This window comes from Trematomus bernacchii, unplaced genomic scaffold (genome assembly GCF_902827165.1).
Source record: "Trematomus bernacchii unplaced genomic scaffold, fTreBer1.1, whole genome shotgun sequence".
Lineage (NCBI taxonomy): Eukaryota > Metazoa > Chordata > Actinopteri > Perciformes > Nototheniidae > Trematomus > Trematomus bernacchii.
The window spans coordinates 12,077,347-12,099,951 of record NW_022987593.1 but is presented as its reverse complement, the minus strand read 5'-3'; the positions used below and the strand labels follow the sequence as shown (position 1 = coordinate 12,099,951).

The 22,605-nt window shown below is 40.4% G+C and overlaps 1 protein-coding gene across 1 annotated transcript; it reads right to left on the bottom strand.

Moving 5' to 3' along the window:
* Window positions 1-18,899, bottom strand: LOC117481715 (MICAL-like protein 2). The gene is made up of 16 exons (XM_034129557.1): window positions 18,518-18,899; window positions 16,668-16,716; window positions 13,539-13,677; window positions 12,748-12,947; window positions 12,418-12,545; window positions 10,298-12,145; window positions 9,411-9,583; window positions 8,864-8,921; window positions 8,261-8,388; window positions 8,001-8,062; window positions 6,220-6,343; window positions 5,948-6,050; window positions 4,997-5,070; window positions 4,501-4,615; window positions 3,748-3,794; window positions 1-1,776 (listed from the first exon to the last, which is right to left on the bottom strand). The coding sequence occupies exons 1-16, from the start codon at window positions 18,658-18,660 to the stop codon at window positions 1,700-1,702; spliced, it is 3,468 nt and encodes a 1,155-aa protein (XP_033985448.1). The 5' UTR covers window positions 18,661-18,899; the 3' UTR covers window positions 1-1,699.
* Between the last annotated feature and the right edge of the window lie 3,706 nt (window positions 18,900-22,605).

The following is a 22,605-nucleotide window of genomic DNA, read 5'->3' as shown; positions in this document are numbered from 1 at the left end:
TGTTTTTTAGTAGGTTTATTACAGTCATTTTTACAGGCAGTAAGTCCAGGCAAGTTTCTCCATTTAATAATCAACCTGGCTTTAGTACCATTTATACATATACGCGTTTATACACTATATACAGAGATAAAGGGGAGTAAAAGGGACGAGAACATTAACATATATACAATCCTAATGTTGTTTAGTACCAACTAGTTGGAGCAGTTTGGTCACAGAACAGACATTTGAAGTTTGATTCAGTGCCTCGAACATAAACACGTTATAGATTATGAAACACACAAGAGTTTATTTACAAATCCAGATCCAATATGGACCAACAGATCCAGTCAAAACATGCTTTTAGTTTGAAAACCTTTCAGTCACATGACACAAACCATATTCATCCTTTTTCTCGAGACCGACCGTAAAAACACAAACTACATATTAAAGTACGGCTAAACACGAGTGGATAGGAAAAGAAAAAAACAAAGCCTGACGTCCAGTGACTTTGTTAGAACCATGTTTGAGTATCAAATGTTAATTCACTCGTAAATGTGTAACTAAAACATATCAATATGTATACAGTGAAGAGAATAACTCGTAATTATTGTGATTGTTTTGTACATTCTTGAAGGATAATTGACGCTGAATGGAAACCTTAATATGTTGTGGACATTTGAAAATGATTAGTAATTAACTTTCATGATCAACTGTTCCCAAAAGAACAGGATTGAAATGCTATGCTCATTCTGTATGAGTGTATTTCTGCATAATTATTTTTACTTTTAAGACATACAAACTAATTATATATCTCCTCAATATAGGTTGCATTTATTTAAAGGCTGTAACAAGTTCAGCTAAAGAATGATTATTCCTTCTCTGATACTTAATTGTTCTGAAAATCATAAAAATAATTCAGAGATTAGGGGAATAACTGCTTATTGCTTTTACTCCTGAACCACAAGTCTACGAGATGCTATTATATAAAGAAAGAATAGTCCTTGGCTCTGAGTACACTTGTTGTTGACCGAGATATAAAAATGTAATGCTGTTTGACAGAAAAACGACAGAGAGCGGGACCTTTAAGATTAAATGTTAAAAGTTCAACATGTAATCGACTTAAAAGAGGTCAGAAAGTGACCCTAAAGTTGTCTGAGTGCTTTGTTCTTTAACTCGTATTAGCATCCATGTTACTGTATACACTGCGTACTGTACAAGCATCATCTCAGCAAGTGGCGTGTGTGAGACGATAGAGAGGAAATGTGTGTGTGTGCATATATCTGTGAGTGAGAGAGCATTAAGTAGACAGATTAAGACGAGAAGGGTATTAAAATTAACAACTGGAGCGCTGAACCCAATCACAACACGGCTGGTGAGTCATTAACCCCTCAACATCATGTACAGTGTGTGTGTGTGTGTGTGTGTGTGTGTGTGTGTGTGTGTGTGTGTGTGTGTCACTGGCAGGCAGGAGCGATGTCAGATCTTGAGTGATGCAGTCGACAGAGGGAAGGGCATTTTTCTAAAAGCGCTTAAAATGACAGAACACACATACACTCAAAACGAGGACACACACACACACACACACACACGTACACGCATACATACACTATCAGTGTTATCCTATGAATCACAGGCTGAGTACGCTGACATTAAGACTACAACAAGAGCAGCAGAATAAACACAAACATCAGAGGGAGAGCTGCGGTGTGTTTGCAGAGCGTCATCCCTCCTTCTTACTCCCCCAACTGAACAGTTTGGTAATCGGAGACTTCTTCTTTGGTTTGTCTTTCTTGACGTCTGTGAGAGAAAGACAGATTGGGGGGAGGACAGAGAGGACGGGAGGAAAGAGAGAATTGGAAAGAGAGGAAGAGACAGAGGAGGGGAGGATAGAGATGAGAGGAAGGTAGTAAAAAGATGACAGAGACAAACTTAACAGGTTAGGTCTGGTACATTTAAATCCATCATTTCTTTACTTGAAGACCATTAAAGTTCACAAAAATTATGAAAAATCTGATCCTATAAAATAGCTTAGATGTGCTATTCAATCTCTCCTGGTAAGGTATTCATATATTTTTGATGTTAATGAATCGTTACAAAATGTGAGTGAACGCGTGATAAAACAGGTTTAGTTAATCTTGTATACCCTCCTAAATGCAGTGAAATATCCTATCCCATATGTCATATAGGCCTAGTGTCATTCCTAGTGCTTAGTTCATTTGGTAACTAAGTTGAGTTACCGGTAAGTTAAAGGTGGGGTAGGTAATTTTGGAGAAACCGGCTCGAGTGCGCTACAATTTGAAAATACACAGCCGGAAAAAAATCTGCCACTTCCTTACAGAGCCCCTCCTCCAACACACACGAACGCGCACATGACCAATGAGGGCACGAGATAAGTCTGTGCACAGATGGAAGGCTGACAGGCAGGTAGGCCATCCAATCATTTTATCCGGGCCGGCTAAAATGATTGGTCGTGCTTTTTACAGTACTACGGCTTCCACAGATTACATTTTTTTATGTATTTTTTGTCAAAGCACTTAAGATATTCATTGCTATCGGGATGTTAAGAGCATTCCATGGAATATAACAAAAAGTGTATCTCGAGCCGGTTTCTCAAACTTACCTACCCTACCTTTAATAAAATAATTAAAAAAACAATAACAACTTTTATTTATTTCAATCAAAACGCCCAACTTTTTCCATTGACCGCAATGTAAAAAATCCAAATGTCCAACATTTGAGAAGCTGTAAACATTTAGTGTTTGGCATTTCTTCACCACACAATTCATTCACTAAATAATAGTTGAAGGCACTACTATGAGGTTAAAAAGAGTTGGAAAGAAGAAGGCCTTTAATGTTTATTCATTATATTGGATGAATATTAATAATGTTTGTTTACTTACTGGCCTAAGCCTCTTGTCAGTTGAGTATCAGTGGAGTAGCATTTACCTCTTAGTGATACAACGTGTGTGTAAACTCTCACGTGACTGAGTGGGAATGAACTGTGAAACTTGTGTGTTAACTTTCAGAATAAATTAAAAGGAAATGGCGATTATTTAGCCCACGGTCGGCGTTTACTCGCTGCAACAGAACGACCTCTCGCTGAAGTTCAATAAATCTCCTCAATTTCCCGCCCTGCTTTCACGGTCATGAATTGCAAATGAAGCCGGCGTTAACTTTATCCTGTCAGAGGGTCAAATTAACCGGCTGCTTCATCCATTTGTCTAATAGGAAGCGCCGCTGACAGAACGAGGGGGAGCGCTTTTGTTTGATGCTTTTTCCATTAGCAGTCATTAGATCAAATGAGATGAAAACATGGTCCGGTGGCAGCCTTAAAAAAAAACACACACACACACACACACACACAACACACACACACACACACACACACACACACACACACACAACACACACACACACACACACACACACACACACACACACACACACACACACACACACACAACACACACACACACACACACACACACACACACACACACAACACACACACACACACACACACACACACAACACACACACACACACACAACACACACACACACAACACACACACACACACACACACACACACACACACACACACACACACACACACACACACACACCACACACACACACACACACACACACACACAGAATTCTATCTACTTCAATTACAAGTGATGGAAATACTCAATTGGATAATTTATAAGCAAACTAAGCTGCGGTGACATGGAGGTTGTGATAACTAATGAACAGAGCACTCACTGAAAGTCATCATCATCTTATCGAGCTCTTCATCCTCCTCATCCTCCCTGAGAACACACACATAACAAACAAAGATTAACAGCAGTTCAAACCTGTATGAATATATCTGATTTATTTATTCATATATAATGTCATCTATGAGTACCTGGGCAGCGACATTTTTTTTTTTTTGTTCAGTACTTGAGTAAATAGTACCTAAACAAGGACATGAAAGACTCTAACTGATTATTTGTTATCAATCTAATTTGTTTGTTTTAATAAATAAAACCCTGAATATTCACATCCATGTTAAAAGAAAGAAACAATTTCTGATATTTAAGAAGCTGAAAACTGTACATTTTTGCCTCAAAGCAAACTTTAATGATTATAGATTTGGACATGATTCAATAAATAATACTTTTTGGCATTACTATGAGGTTAATGTTCATCGTTAATTTGAAGAGTTTTACATCCACATCAGCTACAAAGTGTATGTGTAAGTTCATGAATAACGGCAGCAAAGTTTACATTATGAGCATTACAAAAACTCAACTCTTCAAAACTGTCTTTTAATGTTTGATTGTTGTTTTATTGCTCGATTTTAATGTGACTTTTACTATATTTATTTGTTTTCCTTTTTTGACTACCTCTGTAAAGCGACGTTGAGCACCTGTAAAAGCGCTTACAAAATAAATGTATTATTATTATTACATTAATTTCTAAGTTTCTCAGCACCACTAACACCCAGTCTCCTCTACTGTAGTTATTACCCACCTGAGTCTGTCCTCATCCAGACCCTCGATTATGGCGTTTCTGTCGTTGACGATCTCCACCAGTTTGGCCATCAGCTGCTCTTCTCTCTTCTTGTCCCGGGAAGTTTTCAGATGTTCTGCTCAAACACAAACACATTTAAATCACAGATGTTTGATACTGTTAGAGCCATTTTTTGTGTTGATAATAAATGTATTATTTTCTAATAATCAGCTGTTATATAAGGAACGGGGAATCGGTCTTTGACCTCAAGTTACACTGATCATTTCTGTTTATTTGATTGTTTAATTTGATGGAAGAAGTAAATAAATCAGCCAAAGGAAGGCAAAGAAATCAGCGCCTACAGAGTTTTATTTGGACTGTTTTTAACGTGTGAGTCAAGAAGCGGAGCCCTGTTAATGTGGCACAGATTGAAATATCCTACAAGAATGAGCCACGACATACTGTAGTCAAAGACTTTCATGTGTTGCGTGTTAAATGTGTTTCCACAAAGGCTCACCTGGTTTCTCCATCAGTCTCCGCAGCTCCTGGTCCACGCTGGGCTGCTCCTCCTCCAGGTCCTGCGTTTTTCCACTACACATAAAAACAACATTTACAATTTCAACGTTGTACCTTTAATCTAAATGTATTTTTTGTGTATGTATGTCTACTCTATGCTATTTTTAGTTTTTTGTTATGTATTTTACTGGTAACTGTATTCTGTGTGATATCCATTTTCTGTGAAATGTCTATGTGAAGCACTTTGAACTGCACTTATTGTATGAAAGGTGCTATACAAATAAAGATTATTATTATTATTATTATTATATAAATTAAATAGTTTATTGTATTTTTTGCTATCTTACAGTACGGAGTAACATCAGCATTTATTTAAGGTCAGGTTTTTGGTCTCTACCAGAAACATTACAAGCAAAAAGAAAAAACCTAACTCTTACCAAATACCCTAACATCAAAAATGATCTAATCCTAACTACATGATGGTGCCACAAAATGAGTTTCACCAGTCAAGACATTGCTCTAAAAATGTGTATAATAAACACACACACATTAAAAAAACTGTTTGTATTTCATGCATATCTGGAATATGCATGAAATACATAAGATGTGTTGTATATGATTCCTATCAATTTTCCTTTAAAATGCCTTGGTAGGAGTAAAGGTTCTAAATTCATTTGAAAATGTAATAATTGCAGTGCGTGTGTGTGTGTGTGCGTGCGTGTGCGTGTGCGTGTGTGTGTGTGTGTGTTCTGATAACAGCATCCTGCTTCCTGACGTCCTGCTGTTGGAGGACACTGGGAATTCAAACTGTCAACCTTCTGGACACAAGTCTGTTTCACTAATCGCTCAATAGTGGCCTTTTCTAAGTGTGTGTGTGTGTGTTTATGTGAGTGTGTGTGTATGTGTGTGAATGTGAGTGTTTGTGTGTGTATGTGTGTGTGTGTTTACTCACATGTAAACCAGTTCTGACTCCCGGCGCATGGCCACCTGCTTGTTCCTGATCAAGTTGAACCACTCGATCATGAGCTCGTCACTGACTGCGTCATCTTCTCCATCTGACACACAAACACACACAGTTAACCCCCGTATACACTCTTTTTCTGAAGCTGCTGTCTGTGTGTGTGTGTGTGTGTGTGTGTGTGTGTGTGTGTGTGTGTGTGTGTGTGTGTGTGTGTGTGTGTGTGTGTGTGTGTGTGTGTGTGTGTGTGTGTGTGTTTTTCTCACCTGCGTCGCTGCTGCGGAGCCTCAACTCCAGCTCCACTCCTCTCCCCTCCCACTCGTTCAGATTATCTTCGATGTCCTGCAGCTCCTTTATGATGTCCTCTTTCTGAATGTAGTCTGGTTTCTTCTACAGATGCAACACACACATGTAAGTGAAGATGTGAACCATAACTTAGATCAACAACTCATGTGACTATATCTTAGTGATCCTAGAGCCTTTAAAATGACATCCTTACATAAGTAAAAGATCATCAGAATAGTACAAAATACACATGAATAAAGCAATAATTCATTGGAAAGGGGGGTTCAAAAATGGTTGGTTTAAAGCTTTTTTTTTTACTTTTGCTTACAATAAGTAGGTAATACAAATGATACCTAATTTATTTCACTCCTTTTTTACCTTTTACAAGCTAGCTTATATATGTAGGCTAACGTAAACTTATATTCCAGCTAGCTTTTAACTAAACGTATTAGTTTTATTCTTAGGAGGCTACATCTGTTGCTAGCTCCTTATTTATGACCATAGACTCTAGTTCTTTACACACATTGAAACACTTCAATTATCTTTAGGAAGCTAACTTTATTAGCATCAGCTTGACGACTAAAATGCTTTAGCTACTGTTAGCCTACAATCGTTTTTACAGTGAAGCTACAGCAGTACTATTCATTACAGTACATTCAAGATGTACAGTCACTGTTTCAAGGTGTCAAATTCTAATGACTACATTTGACTGAACAAAAACAAGGGATTGCGTTGAAAAGCATATGCTGTGTTCGGGACAAGTATCTTCTTAAAATATTACTGACAGCCAGCAAAAAGGCAATTACCAAAAAATGGCTTGTGAAAGATCCGCCAACAAACGGAGAATGGATAAACATTGTAAATGACTTGTTTCGTGTGGAGAGGCTGACTTTTTCTCTAAGACTCTGTAGTGAAAAATGTGACAATTACAGTACTGGTCCAAATGGGTTTTGCACATGAAGAGGGGGGGTCACATAACCCTGAGATAATTCTTTTATTTTGCTTTACTCCTTTTGGTACAATAGTCTATCATTCTTGCATAACTTTGCTACTACTGTATGTTTCACACAGATTTGTTGTGAACCCGTTGTGAGGGAGATCTTCCCATATCACAAGAATAATTGCTGAGAACATATTGATGATGTATTACCCCAGTGACCTGTATGTTGGATGTTATTTGTAGTTTCCTTTGTAATGTCTTAACAACTTAAAAAAAAAGTATAAAAAGCATTTGCTAACTTATAGGTAATAAGCTAACTTAAAGGGGACCTATCATGCAAAATGCACTTTTGTACGTCTTTTATACATGAATATGTGTCCCCGGTGTTCCAGGGAACTCACCAAGTGTCAGAAAACACAACCCTCTCTATTTTCCTCCATACCCAAATCTCTAAAAAAGGGGCTGCAACGGATCTGATAAAAACTGATCCAGATTTGAACACTGTCCTGACGTCAGGACGGTGGCGCTACGGCTATTGGGCCAACTCCACCAATCAGGAGGAGACAGCCACGGCCATTGCCGTTCGAAAGCACTGGAGACGCTGTAGTACATATGCCAGGCCTCTAGATGGTGCTGTTGCTCACAGAATCAGCCCTTGCTAAAACAGATCTAACATTTTTCAAATTGAGGGAAATGAGGCATGGCTAAAATGCATGATCTGTTTGGTATTTTGAAAAAAAAAAAGTATAAATATGCCTTATATAGGTATGGTCCTACACGATATTATTCAAATATAGCATGATAGGTCCACTTTAAACTTACCTTGGTAATCATGGACTCAGGCTTGGTGCCATTTGTAGTGAGGCCTTTCCCATTCAGGAATCCTATAAAATGAGATAAAAGCAACAAATAATTGTAAAACAAAGAACAAACGAGGGGGGAAACTTTAAGAGGTATGATTCCTTTTTGTCTTTGTTTGTGTCTTTTTGGAAGACGATTTGCAGCAGTTACATTACTTGGGAATAAGATAAAACAAATATGTTGTTTCTTTGTCTAAAATCATATGTATGTTACCACATTACCCTTTTCTGCAGGTGGAGTGACAGAAATGCTGGTGGTGGACAAATGAGAGGAGGGAGACGAATCTGAAGTCTGAGGTTTTCCAGCTCCATTAGCCAAGGGTTTAGAGGGCTGTGAGGGAGCAGCAGGTCTGTGGGTGGAAGAATAAATAAACAGAAATTAATTAGTTGATCTGCTCCTACAAGTAGTCTCCTTTCTGCGGGTTTGATTCATGAGAGTGGGAGGAAACGTCATCCGGGGGAAAGAAGCTGAGCACTGAGCATATGTCGCTCCACGGAGGACTCGAATCAGTGTCGACACCATTTGGGCTCGCATGCATGTGGCGGAAGAAAACAGGCCGAAAGCTACGACTACAAAATATGGTCGAGACATTTGGAGGAGCAGCAGGTTCAGGCTTCCTGCAGGAGGGGAAGGTCGGGAGGATGGATGAGAGACAGGATCAAAGGATGGATGGATGGACAGGACATCAGGGGAGGAAAGAGATGGTGGTGTGTTGTGAGGCCACACACAAACAGAGCAGGAACTGAGCCAGCAAGGGGAAGGATAAACAAGAAACATATCATGTGAGGGCAACACAAACAAAATGTTAGTAAAATAAGTCTTACTTGGAGACGGGTTTGAGCTTCAATCTCCAGTCTGAAGGCGACTCACTGTTTTCTGATGCTAATGAGAAAAAGGAAAAAACAATCTTTAGAGTTTTTCATTTCCTGGTTCATTTCCTTCAGAGTCATATCCATTATGCAATGTCCTTTCCTATCTTTTATTGTTTTGGATGGATTTTCCACAAAAAGCAGGTCGAATTCAGGGTAAAAGGAAAGTAAAAGGTCCACATGAACTTAAAGCAAATTGTACCCTAAAACATAGTTTAACAAAAAGGAGCATCTTTACGAAAGAAGGCTTCATTTAGGTATCATTGAAACTCAATGCAATACAAATGAACATTTTCTGATGAAGAAGCCATTAAAAATGATAATGGTTGATCAATGTTAGATTGAACCTCCTTGTGTGTGTGTGTGTGTGTGTGTGTGTGTGTGTGTGTGTGTGTGTGTGTGTGTGTGTGTGTGTGTGTGTGTGTGTGTGTGTGTGTGTGTGTGTGTGTGTGTGTGTGTGTGTGTGTGTGTGTGTGTGTGTGTGTGTGTGTGTGTGTGTTACCAGAGGGTGATGCACTGCGGGGTTTTGAGGCAGGTCTCTCTGGGGTTCTGGTTCTGACGGGGCTCGGGTCTTTGGGGATAAGCAGGTCAGCGAGGATGGAGGGGTCGGCCTTCAGCCTCCGTCTCCCTCTCACAGGCTCCGGATCTTTCTTAGGAGTTTCCACCTGAGGAGGCCTGAGGAGAGGTGAAGAGCAATTAAAGGAAATTATATTTTTCACCAGTAGAGGTCAGGGTAAAGCAAGACAATATAAAGACTAGTCATAATTATTTTGGTCAATATTGAGATCACTACTTTTTAAATGTCTTTCTTTAAGAGGGGATATTTGATGTTTAAAAGTGATTTGACTGCAAAAACAAATGTGTATTTATTTTTTTGTAAAATAATTAAAAATAATTGGAAATAAAAAACATTCTAAAATAAAAGTTCACCAATAAAGCATAAAAAAAAACATTTTAAAGTGTGACATTTTAAAAACAATCATTAGAAATAGACATGTTTGGATTATTCATATTTTTTGTATTCATATTTATGTTTTATTTGATATATTATTATATTTAAAGTTCAAGGGGGAAAAAGGCTATGCTTCCTATGTGTTGTTACTTTAGTGCACTTCCACAACCTGCTGAGAACTACTTAATGAGAACTACATAAATATTCAATATATAACAAAACATTTATTATTATTTTCATGTCATTTTTCTATATTCAACATATTCTAGTCAGTAACTCAGGGAAAACAGGTTAGGGTGCGCTTGAAGACAAAAAGAGAGCATAATTGCTAAACGAAGTGTGTCACTATAATCTTGTTGTCGCATTTTGATTATCTTGTTTTCATTATCATCATAATTGAAAATAAATGTGTGTGTGTGTGTGGTTACATTACTTACTTGTCAGTTTTCTTCAGCGCTACATTGGTCCATGCTGGCTTACTGGTGTTGTTGTTGTTGTTTTCCTCTGTTAGTTTTTTGGAGATGATGGCAGCTGCTGCTGCTGCTGCTGCTTTAGTCTTTGAATCTTCTCCTCCACTAACTGCTTTAGATTTCTCCTCTGTATCCCAGCTCACATTCGCCACCTTTTTACCCAAACCTCCAACATTCACCACCACGGTGACGGCCTGCGCTGCCGAGGCCTTCTCCTGCACCTTATCGCTCGCATTCGGCCCTTTGTTGATGACGATGCTGGTGGTTACAGTCTTTTTCTCTTCTTCTTTAGGAGGGCTATCTGATTTGAAGAAGTTGAGCTTGGACTTCAGCGTATTTGCCACCGTTGTGGATTTTCGAGGAGCAGCAACGGGCCTTGTGTTATCTGATGTTGTTGTGGTAATAGACGGTGTCGTGATGCTAGACGGTGTTATTGTGATGATAGCTGGTGTTGTTGTGTAGATTGAGGTGGTTGTTTTGTTGCTAAACTGTGTCTTTGTGCTACTAGATGTTGATGTGTTGTTGCTAGACGGTGTCGTGTTGATAGACGTTGTTGTTTCGTTGCTAGACGGTGAATTTGTGTTAAAAGACACTGTCGTTTCGTTGCTAGACGGTGTCGTTGAGAATATAGATGTTGTGGTTTTGTTCTTAGATGGTGTTTTTGCAAACATAGACGTGGTTGTTTTGTCGCTAGACGGTGTCTTTGTGTTGATAGACGTTGTCGTTTTGTCCGTAGGCGGTGTCGTTGTGAATATAGACGTGGTCGTTTTGTTGCTAGACGGTGTCTTTGTGCTACTAGATGTTGATGTTATGTTGCTAGATGGTGTTGTGTTAATAGACACTGTCGTTTCGTTGCTAGACGGTGTCGTTGTGAATATAGACGTTGTCGTTTTGTTCTTAAATGGTGTTTTTGCAAATAAAGACGTGGTTGTTTTGTCCGTAGACGGTGTCTTGGTGTTGATAGACGTTGTCGTTTTGTCCGTAGACGGTGTCTTTGTGTTGATAGACGTTGTCGTTTTGTCCGTAGACGGTGTCTTGGTGTTGATAGACGTTGTCGTTTTGTCCGTAGACGGTGTCTTGGTGTTGATAGACGTTGTCGTTTTGTTCTCTGATGGTGTTGTTGTAAATATAGACGTGGTCGTTTTGCTGCTAGACGGTGTCTTTGTGTCTTTGTTCGTGGTCGTTGTGGCGAAGGTGGACACATTTGTAGTCCGTGAGGCCGCAGGTTTGGAGACAACAGGTGTCGGGGTCTCTTTAGCAGCAGAAGAGAGATTCAAAGCAGGCCGGGAAGGAGACGAAGAAGAGAAAGTGGTGGAGATGCTGGGAGGGGGGCTGGGTTTCTCCGTCAGCCACGATGGTCCCAATCTGGAGGGAGTATTAGTCGGAGGAGTTGGATTAGTTGTATGAGTTCGGTAGGTTGGAGGAGTTGAAGGAGTTGGATCAGCTGGAGTAGTTGTACGAGTTCGATAAGTTGGAGGAGTTGGATCAGCTGGAGTAGTTGTATGAGTTCGGTAAGATGGAGGAGTTGCAGGAGTTTGAGTTGGATTTGTTTTATGAGATCGGTAAGATGGAGGAGTTGAAGGAGTTGGAGGTGTTGCACGGGTTTGAGTTGGAGGACTTGAAGGAGTTTTGTGAGCTCGGTAAGATGGAGGACTTGAAGGAGTTGTGTGAGCTCGGTAAGATGGAGGAGTTGAAGGAGTTTGATGATTTGGAGGCGTTGGTTTGGTTTGGGCTGGTTCTAATAACGCCGTGAATCTGGAAACAGGAGTGTTTGGGGGTCTGAACGGTGCAGTGGGGTTTGTAGGCGACATTGCCCTGAAACACAGAAAAACATTGCATGTCATTTCTGGCCAATCAGAGTTGGTGCCATTTAGGGCTGCCCCTTCTTATTAGAGTAACTGGTGGTTGACTAATTTTTGTAATGCTTTATTCATGATTAATTACTTATTACCAAGAAACCTAAACATCTCTGTTAAAAATAAGATTCAAGTGATGCTTTTGATTGAATCTTTGTTGAGAAACTCGGTATTACAGATTGACAAAATCACATAAGTGTAAATAAGACTTGAATTAACATGGGTCCTTACTTTGCACAGTGCCTGTGATAGAGCTTCCCGGCCACTAGGTGTCGCTGCACCAGGTGAACATGCTGGTTGCAGGACGCACACTTGTTGCTTAAGGTGCTTGTCTGATGAGATTTCTCCACCACAACATCCTGGAAGAAGGAGACAGAGGTTTCAAGAGGTGATGTTGTAAGTTATCTGAGGCAATACGTTTTGTTTAGCTTTGCAGCAGCAGTTTCGTAGAGCTGCTCAAATGTGTATTTTGGGCCGTCTTGCATTAGTCTTAAAACATTTGTACACTTTCTGGACACTCTTAGTAACGCTTGTATACTATATTCAGGCAGCAGATGTTACCTTTGTGGTATTTCTGGTCTGTCTCGGGGAGGACGAGGGCCGTGTGATGTTGGCGGAGGGTGGAGGGCTGTTCTCTCTGGCCGGTTTGGAAGATGGAAACACCTTCGCCACCACCGGCTGGTTCTTCTTCCCAGACGGTTCGCCTGAGGGGCCGTCTGAGGGGCCGTCAGCCGGGCGCTTTATACCTGCCAAACCCCCGACTGAAACACAGAATAACAGAGACACACAGTTTGTACAAGTGTGCAATCACTTACTGGAGGTCTGCCAGAGAACCACTTTGGAATAGTTTGAATTTTATGCCATTTTATTCATTAATTTATTATCATTTAGTATCTTGTGTTTTCTTTTCCCGTTACATTGTCATTCTTTAATTGTCCTGAAAGAGGACAGAGGAGGCAGGAGGGATATTGGGATGAACCCCCGGAGTCAGGTGAGTCAGCAAGAAGGGAGCAAAGTTCATTCCTTTAGACCCTGTATATTTCAAACTTTAATTTGGAGCAATTTGCCGAGCATTTATACGCTTCTAAAAATACAATTACAGCATAGGCTGCCCTCATGTTTCCTCACTACCCTATCCTCTGGAAGCCTCCCCTCTCCTCACTTCCTCTGCAGGCATTTAATGAATTGGATATCAGAACCCACTTTCAAGTAAAGGGAATGAGGAAAGAGGATAGAGGAGTCGAGGAGGGATATTGGGCTGAACCCCTGGGGTCGGATGAGACAGAAAGACAAGAACAAAAGGAACAAAGGAACAAAGGCGGCGTCGGCCACACAGAGAAACTGATACTCACTGGGGGAGCGTCCATGGAAGAAGTTGTAGTACTGCGACACGTATGTGAGGATACTGAGGCGGTCAGGAACTTTAAGGGCCACCATGTCGTCTGCATCCAACAGCGCTGGAATTCCCAACTCCTCCGCGACCCTGAACGCCTGCAAATATCATCGACTTTATCCAACAAGACAGAGGAAGCTCAGGGTGGATTTTAAGTATCTTGAGCGAGCGGCCAAAATGGAAATGGAATAATAAATCACATAAGAAGCAGATATCCTCATGAGACTTCCTGTATCTAAACACACTTACTATCAGATATTCAAAGCATGTTTGTATTGTGAGTTCATGTTTGGGACTGTTAGTGTTCTAGATAATGTTCTCTTTATAATTTCTATTTCAGCTTTATTTGACCAGTCTTCTATAAGAATCAGGGTATCTTATTATTGGAAGATGTTGTCCAAAATCAGTGTGTTTTACACTAAAGAAAGCAAGAGTGCCAATATATGTTTGCCTATGTTTAATATGTTTTTTAAATATATTCTTTTTACCTATTTGAGTGCCTGTGATGTTAGATGTGCATCCTATGGATTTGAACGTGTATGATGAAAAAAGATAAAACATATGACTTATTATTAATCACAAAGTATATTCTTATGCCAACGACTGCTTAAAATTGCAACAACATAAGAATTAAGAATGTGTTTTAGGTTTTATTTCTTTGAGATTACATCTACATCTGCAAGTGCTAACAGAGAAAGTGAGTCAGGAATTTCCAAGCTAGATCCACATTCATTGATTCCATGGAAGCAGAAATAAACAACAAGTAGAGGCAAGTCGACGTGCAGCAGAGGCACGACATAGTCAGTAATCAGACGATCCAGAGAGCCATAAAAACACGGTTTACTCTGCAAAAGTCTTACAGCTCATTGTTGTTTTGGTCTAATCAGTTTTTTCAGCTACAATCCTGACTTGTGACAAATAATGGCTGCTCATTTAGGCTTTATTCCATCTCACTTTGAAGAGCAGCCGCAGAGTTCAGAGTCCAGTAATAAATCTACAGGGAGAAACTGAAAGTAAGAATGCAATGAAGCCGCCAACGACAAAAAGCACAGACTGAAACACTCTATATTTGGCCACGGGTTCTCCTCTCTGCTATGTTTGAACAATGACTGTTTTTGAAAATTCCCTGTTACCTCACATTAAATGGTGCTCATGCAATATCAGAGTGAACAAGCACGATAAGGCCAAATGTTGCAAGTAACAACTAGAGAGTGCATTGTAATGGTATCACTCCAGCCAAATTAAGACAGGGGCGTAAAGTGTGTGTGTGTGTTGTGTGTTGGGTGTTGGGTGTGTTGTGTGTGTTGTGGGTGTTGTGGGTGTTGTGGGTGTTGTGTAGGGATGGGTTGTGTTCAGCCATTCTGTTCACAGTTCTGTCATCAGATTATTTAATATGATTTGTTAAAACGTTGTTGTTTCTGTTGATGTGAAATATTATGTATTTCATTTAAATAAAAAGCAATGTTAGTTTTGTTCACAATTTGTTAATTTTCATTTAATCGTTTATTTGAATAGGGACAATGCACATTAATGAACACTTTAGACAAATAATGCTTCAAGTAGGGTGACCAGGTGCCAGAAAGCCACAAGTGGGACAGAGAGTATGTTTGTGTGGGACAATGTGGGACATGTAAATGTAATGTTGACGCATGAACTGTCAACGGGGGGGTACACTGTGGACCTCTGTCGCCTGTCAGCGCAACTTACATAATGCCGTTTAAAACATATCATAATGGGCGGTGCCGGCCGTCAGCGAACCGAGCTGGCCTTTCTCCGCAGAAAAGCGTTTTGGCCAATCAAAATGAAATATGCGGGACATCGTCTCAATTTGCGGGACGCACCAAAAGTCGTGAAAATGCTGTGCAGTCCCGCGCAAAGCGGGACATCTGGTCACCCTAGCTTCAAGTGTAAATATGCCGGATTTTAGCTTTGAGCTAATTTCCATCCGTCGTCCCTGACATACAACATATAGTTAGTTTACCTCATTTTTCTCTCCAAAAGAACCGATAAGAGTACCGTTAAAAGACCGGACCGATAAGCGGTATCGATAAAAGTAGTAGTACCGTTAAAACCTTAACGATACCCATCCCTAGTGTTGTGGGTGTTGTGGGTGTTGTGGGTGTTGTGGGTGTTGTGTTGTGTTGTGTTGGGTATTGGGTGTTGGGTATTGGGTGTTGGGTGTTGGGTGTTGGGTGTTGGGTGTTGGGTGTTGGGTGTTGGGTGTTGGGTGTTGGGTGTTGGGTGTTGTGTGTTGTGTGTTGTGTGTCGGGTGTTTTGTGTTGTGTGTTGTGTGTTGTCTGTTGGTGGTCTTGGGGCAATGGCACATTCCCTAATTCCAGCCTTTGGGACTCAACATACATTTTTATCTGGACTAAACATCTGTTTTCTGAATGCATCTTGTTGGATTGTGACGCCATTGAGATGAAACATTCTGACGGGCAGACTGACTCACAAGCTGAAAGCAATACCAGCAGGTAAGTCGTTTTTATAATAAATAGATTATAAAATAGCCTTTGAGATTGATTTATTCCATCGTTTAGTCTATAAACCTGTATACATGCATTCAACAATTGTGTGCATATTTTCAAAGCCAAAGTATATAAAATCCGAAATCATCAATGTTTACGAGTTTGCAGTATTCTTCATTGCTTTTGTGGGCACATTGCAGTATATCCATGCATGTTACCACCACATGATGATGTGAAATTGTTGGGAGGACTGCGTGTCGTCTCACTCAAGATAAACATCACCCGCACCTACTCGTAAACAAACAGCTCCATATCGCTAAAAGGGGATGAAAAGTCAACAGGGAACCTTAAAGTCAGAATGAAAACATCTAAAAATCATATTTAGGTGTTTCTTTTACAAACTTTGTCTATCTGCATCTGCAAAATTCTCCTGAATACATCAAAAGTTTGTATTAGAAAGCCTCATTGGCATATTTAAACCTAATATTAGAGAAAACAGGTAATAAAAAGGATTATAATAGGGCCCCTTTAAAATGTAAATGTTTACCCTATCCACCTGCTGTGTTTCTCCTTACGAAATACATTGAAAGGTCAAAATGCAGAGTGTAAACATGTCTCACCAGTTTGTTGTTTTCATAAACATCCTCCTTATTCAGTGAATCAAAGTTTCTGCAACAGAGGAAGAAGGATAATATGTTACAAACACATGATTCGCTTCCTCCTTTATTTGTTTACCATCAGTGTAGACATAAACATGTATAATATAGGCATACACACACCTCAGATAAACATATATATAACACTGACAGGGTGACTGATGACTTCTTTACACACGGCTGCGGTGACACATGATCTCATGTCAGTTTGTCATGCAGCTGAAACGTACATGAAGATCAGCCAGCATTCATAAAGGAGCATGTCTAAATTCAGTGAACCGAAGCAAAGCCTTAAACCAATGTTTCATACTATGCCCATGTAAACATGAAGTGTACCACGCTCATCTGGCTGTGAGGAAAACGTGGAGTGGAACAGCTCTGTGTCTTCTTCAAATTAAACGACTGTGTGTCCGTCCTAATGGCTACTCTGGAACAAAACCAGGCAACTCTGTGTGAAACTGGACAAAGATTTACTAGAGTTGATCGGTCAAATATTTGGAATATTTAAGCCAAAGCCTAATGTGGACATCTCTGGAAACATCTGTACAGCTGTCAAGTAATAAATATTCCCAATATTCCCCTGTTAGGTTTCAGAAAGTCCAGGGAAAACCCAGAGGAAATGTCCTGTCAAACACTAAATTCCAAAGCTTCAAACTGAAAGGATGTTTAACACACAGACAACGTTATGAGATACCATGCAACTTTTATTTTCAGTTTTGAGTGCACATACAAAACTGAAACTATGAGTCGATGAACTGATTTGTCAATAGAAGGAAAATCACATTTCTTAAACATTTAAAACACATGTGAAGCAAGAATTGCCAAACATACACCACTTCCTGCTTCTATTGTTGTATAATGAATATCTTTGGGTTTCACACTTGACTTAAAGACATCAAGTGCTCTGGAAACTTGTGAAGGACGTTTTACCCTACTGTATATTCTGACATTTCTTTTAACAAAGCTTAACAAAATAATAATCATCTTAATGAATCAACAGCAGCTATCAACCCTTAACTGAATGACACTTTATGAACAGCAGAAGTGTGTGCTACTTTGATTTACACTACAAGAACAAACACATACAAATAAATGTTTTGGGAAAACAACAAGTCAGGTCTGAATCAATATTCCTGTCAACTACAAGGCTGTGAATGCTGATTATTATAAGTGTTTTTTTTAATGTTGCATGTTCTTTCAGGCCTATAGTATTCAAGATATGTTATTGAAGCGAATAAGTATTTATGCTTGATTGAATGCCAAGCATTGTCAAACTAGTAATTTCCTATCTTGAATATTAGTGTGACGACACAGATCAGACCACAAAAATTAAGACACATGTCTTTCACAATAAGTACATTTCAGTGTTGAGTATCACGAAGAGATCAGCCTGTACAGATTTAATTCTCACGTCGTGTTGTTGTTTGAGTCTGACTGCCTTCTTTATTATAAATACTGAGGAACAGGATGGACCAGGATGAATTAAATGTTTGATCGCCTTTGTCAAGTAAGCTGTGAGGTCAAAATGAAATCTGTCCTGATGTTAAAACATGCAGACTTTACTCCCACTAGTGTCCCAGCTGATCTCCACAGCCCTCAGCTGAGCTCCTGCTCCTGTTTTTCCTGCAGACCAATAAAGTGTGTTCCCTTTCATTAAAGAACTGCACAAACCTACAATAAAGCTGGAAAGTAAAACCAATGTCCCTCTTCTTCTCTAAACAGTTGTCAAACACCCTAACTCAAACAGCACCAACCTGCTTGTTAAGGTGTGTTTAGGAAAACTTCACCCATTAGTTTCCCTCTTTGTTACTCACATGAGATCGGGTCTGTGTTTGTGTATCAGGGCACAGAAAGCCATGCCACTCCTGAAGGAGGTGGTCATGTTGGTGATGGTCACATCCCGGTATCCTTCGCAGCGGACCCGACACCACTGCTGCAGAGCCTTCACGGCCGACATCCCGGAGCTCAGAGGCGGACTGATCCGAGTTCGAGTGCTGCAGAGCGGCTGTAGATCTCCCGGAGCTCCCCCACTCGTTCCTCCCTCCTTCCCTTCAACAACACACTGCTAAAAAGTTTCCACAGCAGCTTGGACACGCTGGATCCAGGAAATGACAGACGGAGAGCCAGGACTCTGCGTGAGTGTGTGTGTGGGAATCACCCTTTTGCGTCTGAGGAGAAACTGGATGTGACACCTGCGAAAGGTTGACAGTGACGCGGCATATGGGTGGCGTTCAGTCCGCTTTGTGTGTGTGTGTGTGTGTGTGTGTGTGTGTGTGTGTGTGTGTGTGTGTGTGTGTGTGTGTGTGTGTGTGTTCATGCAGACTAATCACAGAGCCATAGATAAGACTTTGGAGAGAACATGAGTCCAATTTACTCTGGACATTTTAATTACAGCCACTCAAAAAAGTCTGTTCTTTTTATAAAACGTTAACAAAATATTACTGTTTGGTTCATTTCATCTTTATACACAAAGTTATAAACGCTGCTTCTGTTGGAAACTTTTTTTATTTTATTCCAATTTTTCTTTTTTTGTCCATCTGGCACATTTAACTTGTGAATGGTGAACCACAAAGAATACCACAGCCTTTAAAAGAAAGAATAAAAACCCACCCACCCACATGTAATTTGAGCACAATTAAGTCATGTAAGCTCCTTGAAAAAAGAAACCTCTCAGAAGCAAAACTAAGGTCTATATCCTCCAGTTTCCTGCTAAATAACCTCCAAAACAATAAGTTACCATGACATGCTTACACTGTATTAAAGGGAACATGTCATATGTATTTAATGATTTTAACAAGGAGCTATTTTGGTAAATGTAGTATAAAGGTAAGTGAAACCAGTTAACCAGGTGTGGTTGTTTCTTGAGTGAGTCGTCCTGTCCTGTCCTGTCTGCGGGGCGTTTCAGTCACCTGACACCTGCTCACGCTTTGTTCACAAACAGCAGCCGACAGCACCGTTTTCTTTTGCTGAGTCAGTTTCAGATATACTTTCTGTGCTTTGCTTCACTGTCGTCAAAAGTGTGTTTCTTGTCATGTTTAATTCTCTGTTTGTTAAAGGAGTGATCTGTGGATTTGAGATCAATTACGTGGAAGGTTTAAAGGTCAAGGTATATGAAAAAGTGAGTTACAGGTGCTGATAGCACCACCATGTGTCATCACAACACAAACACACATGTTATATAAACATGAACAATTACTATACATTATACTTAATTCAGCTGACACTTTTATCCAAAGCTACTATCAATAAGTGCAATAAATCATGAGGATGTATTTCATAAGAGCCACATTTTTTCCACAATGTTGAACAGTTTTTGTATAATTCTTTTAAATGTTCTCTACATTTACATTATAGAAGTTGAGTGTTACACAGTGATGTCACTATATTCAGGAAGTAAACAAAGGAGTTCAATGAAGGTGTTTCAGGCAGGGGGGGAGTGTGTTGGAGAGAAACTCCCTCTGGAGCAGGGGTGTCAAACTCAAATACACAGTGGGCCAAAATAAAAAAAATGGGTACTAGTCGAGGGCCGGACTGGTTCAATGTTTATTGCAAAACTTATTGAAATTAACTCATTGCACATATTAAACCTGGAACTAACAAAGCTTAAATGATTGCCTATAAAAACAACATTAAATAATCAGTTGCATTCATTTCTTACGGCTCTATCTGCAGCTTTTCCGGAGTCATTTCTCATGATTACATTTTTCCACAGGCCAACAATAGCTTCAAAAAAACTATTTCCCTAAAAGAAAAAACCAAACATGCCCTGTTGTCTCAAGAAAAAAAGTGCAGAAGGAAACATCCATGTAAACTCAGTTTGCTGCTCTGTGATGTAGTTCAAGCCAGATACTTGGCATCTCATCTTGGGTGCAAGTTCATCAATGTTTGGGGTCAGGCTCTGAGCTGAGGAGACCCTCAGGATTGAGTGAAGGTGTGCGTGCAATATACCGGCGGGCCAGATCTAATAGGAATTTAAAATTATCCTGCGGGCCGAAATTAAATCCACCAAGGGCCTGATTTGGCCCCCGGGCCTTGAGTTTGACACATGTGCTCTGGAGGAAACACAGGGATTTTAGCCTCTGCAGACCATTTACATGCACTAAAACCTATAACACACTACAGGAAACCCCCCGAAACATAAAAGGGCCTCTTTAAATTCTACAGAGGGCTGTGTTTTAGCGTCTTTGAGCTTTTTTCTTAATTTTGGTCACTCTCTGTTCTTGTGAACTCTGCATCGAGCTGAAGAAGTGATCAGGCTGAAATGGATGTGCCAACTTAACAGTGACCATCACATCTTAGTCCACATGTTAATGAATCATCATCTTCCTCTCTTATGTCAGGGGTCAAACTATTTTATTCTATATTTACACGAAAATCAGATGTTCATCATCCACACACCCAACGAACGCTGAGTTAAAGCTTCTGTCGGTTGAGCGGAGATTACTGTACTTTCAGACCAATGAGCAAACAATGATAAGAGCTTTAGTTTGCAGAGCGCACGCACGCACGCACGCACGCACGCACGCACGCACGCACGCACGCACGCACGCACGCACGCACGCACGCACGCACGCACGCACGCACGCACGCACGCACGCACGCACGCACGCACGCACGCACGCACGCACGCACGCACGCACGCACGCACGCACGCACGCACGCACACACACACACAACACACACACACACACACACACACACACACACACACACACACACACACACACACACACACACACACACACACACACACACACACACACACACACACACACACACACACACACACACACACACCACACACACACCACACACACACACACACACACACACACCACACACACACACACACACACACACACACACACACACACACACACACACACACACACACACACACACACTGCTTTAGTTAAACGAAAGAGAAAATATCGAAAATAGAAAGCAAGATTGAGAAAAGTTAATCTGATAACAGAGTTAATATGTGACTGGTTGTTTGATTTGTGCTTTCACAGAGCTGCAGTCGTCACCACGCCTTTAAAGAGGGGCAGGTGTGGAGGCCAAGTGTAACACGGACTGAACAAATGACAGAACCTCTGTTTTCCCATGTGCATCATTTTGACTAGTACAGTATGTTTCCATGTCCACACAGTATGTATCCGATCAATGACTCAAATCTAGCTTTAATCACAAACCTAACAAAGGTTTATACCTGTAAACAAATAACTCAGGCTTAAAAAAACTGGTTTTCCTAAGAATATAAGGAGCACACACCCTTTAAAGAGGCCCTTTTGGGGTTTTCCAACTCCTGTAGTGTGTTATATACTGTAGGTTTGTGTGCATGTAAATGGTCTGCAAAGGCTAACATCTCTGTGTTCCCTCCTGAGAGAAGCAGAGCCGGCCAGCTAACCAATCAGAGCAGACTGGACTCTGGTTTCAGACAGAGGGTGAAAAGAGGTGCTGTAGCACAGGCAGTGTGAGAACAATAAAGAGCTTTTTGAACATTAGAGCTGGGAGACGTGTCCCAGTAGAGACACTACATACTGATATGAACCTGAAAGGAGCATCTGTCCTCTTTAAAGCTGTAGTTTGTGTTGTTGAACTGTTTTTGAAACAAACCCCATTTAAAAAAAGCCCCCAGACAGTAAACGAGAGTAACAATCAGACAATGAAGCTGCTTTTTTATGACCCCTAAGACTCTGTTGCACAATAACCATCTGTTAAAAATAAGTACAATCAAATTTCATGCCAGAACAATGTGTAACAGAAATGCATTTTACAGCATTTCATGAAGCTTTTAGCAGGAAATGAGCTGCATAAATACGGGACAACACGCAACTTTAGCATGCCCGGAAACAAACAATGTGCCAACAATTGTTTTTTCTTAAAAGAAATTCCAACC